This window comes from Giraffa tippelskirchi, chromosome 2 (genome assembly GCF_054371585.1).
Source record: "Giraffa tippelskirchi isolate mGirTip1 chromosome 2, T2T-mGirTip1v1.2.pri, whole genome shotgun sequence".
NCBI classification, from domain to species: Eukaryota; Metazoa; Chordata; class Mammalia; order Artiodactyla; family Giraffidae; genus Giraffa; species Giraffa tippelskirchi.
Window position 1 is genome coordinate 231092191 of NC_137276.1, and position 8669 is coordinate 231100859.

An 8669-nucleotide genomic window follows, 5' to 3' on the forward strand; every position below is an offset into this window, starting at 1 on the left:
CTTGGTCTTAAACTTCCAGCCCCCAGAGCTGTGAGAAAATAAACTGCTGCTGTTTAAGCCCTCCAGTCTGGAGGGTTCTGTTAGGGCAGCCTGAGTAGACCAATAGACTATTCGAATTCATTGATCCGCAGTTTTCACATTTAACAAAACGGTCATCATGATAGCCAATTCATAGGGTTATTATAAAGTTAAACAAAACCACGTGCATGATATCTGCCTGTATGGAACAGACATGTAATAAACATTCCTTTGTAATTGTTCCTTTGCTACTCTCCTTATTTTGGGGGGCAAGAATTTTGAGTGAACTCTTTAAATTGTTGGTCAAATTTCAAGGCTGAAAAAATTCTGGTTTTTATTGGTAAGTATGGGCTTCCCTGATAGCTCAGTTGGTAAAGACTCCGCCTTCAGTGCAGGAGACCCCAGTTCGGTTCCTGGGTTGGGAGAATCCCACTGGAGGAGGGATAGGCTACCCACTCCAGTATTCTTGGGCTTCCCTCATGGCTCAGCTGGTAAAGAATCTGCCTGCAATGCGGGACACCTGGGTTGGGAAGATCCCCTGGAAGAAGGCATGGCAACCTACTCCAGTATTCTGGCCTGGGGAATTCCATGGGCTGTTATAGTCCATGGAGTGGCAAAGAGTTGAACATGACTGAGTGACTTTCACATGCATGCATTTTACCCTAATGGGATGCCAAGGTTAAAAGCAGTGTGGGGCATGTCTTTCTCTTTCTATGTGTTTACATATTTGATTTGGTTTCTGCCTCAACATTTAACATCTGCAGTTTTGGCTTGTGGTTGTATTCTTTCTGCTGGTCTTCATGATTAATGCATTGATACGATCATTTGATGATGAAGCATTAAGAAGACTCTCCCAGAATCCGAGTGCAAGGGGACGTTTAGAACTGATATAGCTATGAAACACATATAAACCACTGTGTGAAATTCCTTGTTCAGCCAATAATTTTAAAGCTTTCTGAAAGTTTTATAAGCAGTTCCTTCCCTCAGGCTTGTGTTCTATGTCATTTGACTCTGGGGTGCCTTTTCTCCCCTTGGTTAAAGGAGAAAAACAGTCTGTTGAGAAAGCATTTATCTGAATAAGAAAGCAGCTGGGGATGGGACTCGAGTGGTACCAACTTATCTTATGGATTAACCTTGCTCACGGTTGGATAGTTTCCTTAATAATCAATCCCATGGATCTGTTTTTATTTTTCAGCACAAGGAAGAAGCAGCATCTGGTCTGTGAGTCCAATGTTTGGCGAGATAGCTTTGACGTTTAGATAACTGCCCTCAGTAACTCTTCATTTGTAGAGGAGGAACCTTGCCTTTTTTTCCTTAGAACAGAACAGACACCAGGACAAGAGTCAAAGGAAGCAGCTGAGACTGGGACAGGGTGGATGGGGTTGGAGGATCTGGAGGGGGCTCATGGGCAATGTCCCTGCTCACTGCCAGCACCCCATGCAAGGGGGGTGTTTGATGCAATGAGATACCTGAGCTCTCATTGCTAATTTTGCCCCGAGATGGAGTCTCTAAGCATGACTTCATGTGGGCTGGCCTCGGTTCAAAATCAGTCAGGCTGGGCACTCTTGTCTGGAGACCTGGAGCGTGGTCCGACCTTGGTCCCAGGTGGGGAGCTCTCTATCTGTACAGAGTCACCCTGGGGTCTTGTTTCCCTGAGTGATGAGGTGGAAGAGGAGAGCTTTGTCAGATTAGCTGACTCTTAACAGTTTTCTGGGCTTCCCTGGTGGCTCCCATGGTAAAGAAGCCACCTGTCAATGCAGGAGACGTGGGTTTGATCCCTGGATTGGGAAGATCCCCTGGAGAAGGAAATGGCAAAACTCACTCCAGTATTCTTGCCTGGGAAATCCTACAGACAAGAAGAGCCTGGTGGGCTACAGTCCATGGGGTCACAAAAGAGTTGGACATGACAGCAGCTAAACAACAACAGCAACAGTTTTTTGCCATCTTTCACACTTTCAGATGTCATGGAGGGACGCTCATCTCAGCCCCCAGTTTGAAGCTGTTTTCTCCATCTTCTGGGTCATATGTAACCTTCCTGTTTGAATGGTCAGTGAGTTTCTGGACCTACACGAACAGAGGTAACCGCTCTGGGCAGTCCTGGGAGCCTGCCAGTTGATCCTACAAACCCACTTTCCCCCTTTTTCTAGCTCAGAACTGGACCACATTTCCCAGCTTCCTTTGCATGGAGGGGCAGCCACGTGCCCAGTCCTGGCCCACCAGGAGTGGGTGTGCCCTGCTAGGCCAAGGTCTTAAATAATCAGTATGCCCCCTCCTCTGGCCTTGCCCCTTCTAGGATGGATGATGAAGGCATGAGATGGAGGGGTCTGGGTCCCCAGCTGGTGGCAGAAAGCTGCCATCTAACCAGAAACAAAAATAATTGTGTTTGAACAGTTATGGATTTTGTGTCTTGATCAAGTCAAGCCTTCTCTCTAATGCTGTGGGCAGCAGTACTGACATGGATAAGCAGATAAAAGAGTTCTCGGAGGGCTGATGTGGGAAAAAACCGGGAGAGAGGAAGAGAGTGAAGACGGGGTGTTTGGGTTTGATGTTGTTGAAAAGAAACAAGGGTCTCCCCACATGGAGTCCCTTGTGCTAAGCTCTTTATCAGCCAATGCAGACTGAATATCGATCCTAACCCCAGGTTCAGTCCCTCCCAGAAATGTGACCTTTTACCAGTCAGTCTGGAATTTCCTGGCCACAGATGAGGTAAATCTCCCACATAGACCCCCTACTTTCCCCGTAGAGCAGGTGATCTTGCCTGAAATAATCCTTTATTGTTTACAACTTCCTGTCCCATCCCCTTTAGACCTTTAAAAATCATCCCCTTTGTACAGCACCTCTAGTGTCTATCTGCTAAATAGGATGCTGCCTAGTTCATGCATTGTTGAATAAAGCCAATTTGATCTTCAAACATACTCAGTTGAGTTTTGTTTTTTAACAGTATCTAGCGAGAAATAAAATATTGCCTGCCATGTCAGTAAACAAGGAATGCCATGATCACCAGCAATTGCAGCCCTCCAGCGGTGAGCCCCGAGGGAACACAGGAAGGAAGAAAAGAAAAAAAAAAAAAGAATACCTGCCATCTAGCAGCCCTCAGACTGTGGCCACTCCCCATAGAGAGCCATGTGGAAACTCAGGATGTGAAAACGTGGATTCTGGCCCCAGACAGCTGAGGAGCATATCAAAGGAATGATTTCAGTAAGCTCAGACTCTTGCATTTCCCTGTTCGTAGAAAAGCACTCAATTCCTTAACTTGAGATATCTAGTTTTCTTTGATTAACTGTCATCTTTTTTTCCCTATTATATGCCCTTTGTTGCAAAACTCTTATATAGTCTAGATCCCCCTCCTTGCCTCCTTGGAGCAGTTCTCTCAGGGTTACTGAAGTCCTCAGTCTGTCCTATGCATAAAACACAACTCTCAACCTTTAGGTTGTGCTGGTTTTAGTTTTTTCACCATAGTGAACTAGCATGTGGTTAATCGAATGTCTGTGTTGTGTGTAAGGCGAAAAAAATGTCAATGCATAAGCTACTTAAGTGCCTTTTAAAAATGAACAAAAATGGGAGCAAAGAAAGCTAAAGGTCCCGGGAGTGTGATGGAAAGGTGGCCTTGAAGTAGGGAAGAACAAATCTGACTCCATGTTGCACTGGTTTCTTTGACTTTAACCTTTGTATTCAATTGCTTTTGCTACAAGCTAAGAATGTTGCCTGTAGCCTGATATACACAGGGTAGCCCATTCTCAAAGCTCTGACCTTTAAAGGTGTAGTACTCATTGATATGGAGATCAAAAGTTGTAGAATAGAGAATAACATTTGCCTTGTTGGAGGTTTCTAGGATCGTCATGACTGGACCTATATGAACAGCGCCAATAGCAAAGGATTCAGACACCAAGAAGTTTGCAACAACCAACCATGCTCCCTCCCCTTTCAGTATAAAAGAAGTCTGAACTCTGACTTGGGTAAGATGGTGCTTTGGGACACTAGTCCATCATCTTCTCAGTCTGTTGGTTTTCCAAATAAAGTCACTATTCCTTGCCCCAACAACTCATCTCCTGACTTATTGGCCTTTAGTGGGTGAGTCATATGAGCCTGGACTATGTAACAGCCTCAGAGGTGTCTCTGAGCCTCAGCCAGGTGAGGCAGTGTGTGCAGGTGAGATGTATCCCAGGGAAGATGGGATGGGAAGCTTAATAGCACCTGGTGGGGAACAAGAACACAGTTGAGAAACCAAAAAAAAGCCAATGAAATGTGAGAGTATCTGGAGCATCGAGGAGACTGAATTTGGAGTGTCAAGTAAGTAGTGACGCCAGAAGGAGTCACAGTCAGGTGTGGAGTGGGCAGAAGAGAGCGGCCCAGCCTCAAGGCCCTGTCCGGAGCAAACACAGGCAGCCCTGGACTGGGGAGGTGTGTTTAGTCGCCTCAGTCGTGTCGGACTTTGGGACCCTATAGACTAGCCCACCAGACTCCTCAGTCTATGGAATTCTCCAGGCAAGAATACTGGAGCGGGTTGCCATGCCTGGGGAGGGGAGCGGGCCATGGCAGATCTGAGCTGTAACATTGCTTCAGCACCTGTGGGCACGAATGCAAATGTGCACAGGGGGATATACAGAAAGAAATGTTAATGATCGCTCTTAACGTTTCTTTCTTTCTTGGAATCCCAGGTGTGAATTTGAGGGGGTGATGTGAATTGCATTGGCAAGAGCATTTGAGTTGCTCAGCGGGGCGAGCTGCTCAGCAGGGCAAGCTGCAGCTGTGGTTGGTAAAGCAGACCATCCTCCCTGTTCCTGCACAGCCTGGGACGCAAAGGACTTCTCCCCCCAACCTTGCAGCCCCACCACCGCCCCGTTGGCACTTGCCCTGGGCCCCAGTCATGCGCAGGGGCATCAGAACGGTCAGAACCGCTGCCCCGTCCTTCCGCATTTGGCACGTGGCTTGCCCAGAGATGATGTAGCGCAACTCTCTGCAAACTGTGAAGTGCTGTACAGCGTGCAAAAGGATGAGCCGAGCGGGGCCCAGGATCTTGATGGTTTCCTTGACCTGAGTTGCTTTTCTGTCTTTTGTTTCAGAGTAAATGTGGGTCTGTGTGAAAAAGCCACCCTCTTCTCCCTGTTCTTTTTCTCTCTCCTTATTAGAAAGATGGGCTTCCCAGGTGGTGCTTGTGGTAAAGAATCTGCCTGCGCGACTGAGAGACTTCACTTTCACTTTTCACTTTCATGCATTGGAGAAGGAAATGGCAACCCACTCCAGTGTTCTTGCCTGGAGAATCCCAGGGAAGGCGGAGCCTGGTGGGCTGCCGTCTATGGGGTCGCACAGAGTCGGACACGACTGAAGCAACTTAGCAGCAGCAGCAGCAATGCAGGAGACGTGAGAGATGTGGGTTCGGTCCCTGTGTTGGGAAGATCCCCTGAAGTAGCGAATGGCCACCTACTCCAGGGTTCTTGCCTGGAGAATCCCATGGACAGAGGAGCCAGGCTGGCTACAGTCCATAGGGTCTCACAGAGTCGGATAAGACTGAATGACTTAGCTCAGAAACACATTAGAAAGATGATTAATTTACTTCAAACTAGCAAAGGTGCAAAATAATCTGATGGTGAACTTTAACCTCAAAGAAACAAGATGTGACTGAGTTACAAGCTGGAAATGACCTGGTCGAGGAATCACTAGAATCACCTCGAGTTTTGGGGGCTTTGCTTGTGAATAGAGGCTGCCGTGATGGTCCAGGCCATTACAGATGTTCTCCTGACAGGAAATTGTACATTGCAAATTATACATGAATGCTACGGGGGAAACTTGCGGTGTCTAAGAGAGTGTTCAAAGAGCCCTTTGAGAATTTCGAGTATCGTGGGGGAAAATCACACAGAAAAACAGGATGGATCTCAAAGGCACAGATAAAATCAAAGACTGGAGAGAAATGCGCACAGATATTAACAGGGAACTTCTGAGAGGGGTCTGTGGGGGCTTCTAATTTTCCTTTTAAATATTCTAGGGACTTCCCTGGTGGTCCAGTGGTAAAGAATCCCCCTTCCAGTGCAGGGGACACAGGTTCCATTCCTGGTTGGGGAATTAAGATCCCACTGAAGGAGGAAACAGACAGAACAGGCTCCATCTTGAAAGCAGGACTCCATCTTGGGCCGGATTGTGAACTTTGAGCTATATGCCCAGTATCTATGGAAACAACATACCAACTGGAAAACCAGACCCCCGGATGGAAGAGCCCCAGGGCTCCTACCTAGACTCTCTGCCGCCTAAAAGAATACCCTAATTACCTGTGTAACCGAATAGAATCACACATTCTGTTATGCTTACTGGGGCATGACCACAGGCCTATTGATAATTGTCCACTCTTAACTACCTAGGCTTAAGGCACACGGGTGAACTTTGATTGTATCTTTCTTTTCCTTTGTTCAGACTAGTTTCAGGGAATTTGGGGACGTGGGTTTGGGCATGTACACTTATGGTATATAAGGTTTTCACAAAAACTGGTCGAGGCCCTTGGCTAAGAGGAGACTCTGCCTTGGGGCCCCCGGTGTAATCAACTGCACTCCACTATCTGCATTGTCCTTCTGAGTGAGTTTGTTTCCTGGAATGCATGGCTACAGCACCATATGCCCTGGGGCAGCTAAGTGTACACACAACTGCTGAGCCTGCACCTCAACTAGAGAGCCGGAGTTCTGTGGACTACAGAGAGAACACCCGCACGCCATGACTAGAGAGAGGCCTGCATACCACCACAAAGATCCCGTGTGCCACAACAGAGACCTAGGCAGCACATAAGTAAACATCAAAAGAATTTTGATTTTTTTCCCAAATTTTCTAGGATGACTTTATATTACTTTTACCATCAGAAGGGGGAAAAAAAAGGTATTTTCAAACAAAATGTTGAGACTCTCCTGGCATATGACTGATGGAATTTAGCAAGTAGGAGCTAAGGAATTGATCAAGTACTTGATCTGAAGGTGTCCCATCCCAAGTGTCTGGTAACTCAGAAACGAGGACATTTGCTTCACCCGACTCTAAGGAAATCGTGAGTGAATCCCATGGGATGCTTATGCTGGGAGGAGCAGTGGGTATAGGGAATGTGTGTGGGTCTGAGACTGTTAGGGGAAGCACACTACTGAAATCGCCTACCCTGGCCAGGCACCATCGCAACCATTGGCATGAGTTGTTTTATGACAGGAGGTCCTGGTAAGGAACACGGAACTAATAAGCTGCCACCGCCAACCGGAAGAGTTCGGGAAAGGTCAAAAGGTGACACCACGTGTCTGACCACCTCCCAGAATCCTTCTGGCTGGCGTCCATCTTGGCTGAACAAGGCGTGCACCACCAGGAAGGACTCTGAGTCAGAATGATTGGCCAAAGACAACCCGGAAACTAATCCCATCACCATAAAACCCGAGACTGCCAGCCACGTGGCAGAGCTGTTCTCCTGGGTTCCCTTAACCCGCTGCTCTCCGCTTGGGCGCCCCTTCCCAATAAAATCTCTTGCTTTCTCGGCACATGTGTCTCCTCGGACAATTCGTTTCGAGTGTTAAACAGGAGCTCACTTTTGGGCCGTGGAAGGGGTCCCCCTTCCTGCAACAAGACCACTGGAGAGGTGGATATGAAGTATAGATTAGAGGCAAAGGTCTATAAATATTTTCTGTAAAGGGCCAATGGTAAATACTTTAGATTTTGCAAACAGCATAGATCTTTGTTGTACATCTTTTTTTCCCCCTCCCCCTAGCAATCCAGTGGTTAAGACTTCACCTTCCAATGAGGGGGTGCAGGTTTTACCCCTGGTTGGGGAGCTAGATCCCACATGCCTTGATGCCAAAAAATCAAAACATAAAGCAGGAGCAATATTGTATCAAATTCAATAAAGACTTTAAAAATAGTCCACATTAAAAAAAACTTAAAAGATTGGTTACATTGTTTTCAAAATGTAAAATTACCTTTAGCTCATGGGCAGTGCAGAAGGAGGCTGCAGGCTCAATTTGACTCACTGGGCTATGGTTGGGTTAGCAGGATGCTGGTAAGAAAGGGAAATGGCTTACTGCTGGATTAAGGGAGCAGCCATGAGGGTGAAGATGGGGCAATGGATCTGGGCTGAATAAGAAGCAAAACTCAAATAATCTGGAGATCAGTGGCCATGGAGGGGAGCAGCCAGGAGGATGGGGGATGGCAGGATGGTTGAGACCTGGAGGCAGAGGATGATGTTTCAGGTGAAAGTATCTGCTCGCTTCTGTGGGCTGCCTGGGTGGCTCAGTGGTAAAGAATCTGCCTGCCAATGTGGGAGTCTCAGATTCGATCCCCGGGTTGGGAAGATCCCCAGGAGGAGGGCATGGCAACCCACTCCAGTATTCTTGCCTGGAGAATCCCATGGACAGAGGAGCCTGGCGGGCTACAGTCCATGGGGTCGCAAAGAGGCAGACACGACTGAGCACACATGCACACACACATGCACGTGCTTGCACCTGTGGGAAGTCAGGTGTGTGGGGATGAGGCTTATCAGGGACTGGACCAAGCTCTAGATTTGGAGGTGGTCAGCACATACACAGGAGAAGGCAATGGCAACCCACTCCGGTACTCTTGCCTGGAAAATACCATGGAGGGAGGAGCCTGGTAGGCTGCAGTCCATGGGGTCACTAAGAGCTGGACACGACCAAGTGACTTCA

General features: G+C 47.6%; 1 protein-coding gene across 2 annotated transcripts in view; it reads right to left on the reverse strand.

Moving 5' to 3' along the window:
* The window catches only part of KCNJ6 (potassium inwardly rectifying channel subfamily J member 6), a 96571-nt gene extending 89343 nt beyond the window's left edge, over positions 1–7228 (reverse strand). The window contains exon 1 of one of the 2 annotated variants that reach the window (XM_081573189.1): positions 7144–7228. In XM_081573189.1, the coding sequence (XP_081429315.1) occupies positions 7144–7174 (31 nt within the window). In that variant the 5' untranslated portion in view covers positions 7175–7228. Of the gene's footprint in view, positions 1–3094; positions 3188–7143 lie in introns of those variants that run through there. The other variant, XM_081573191.1, reaches the window with a different exon arrangement.
* Positions 7229–8669: the final 1441 nt, after the last annotated feature.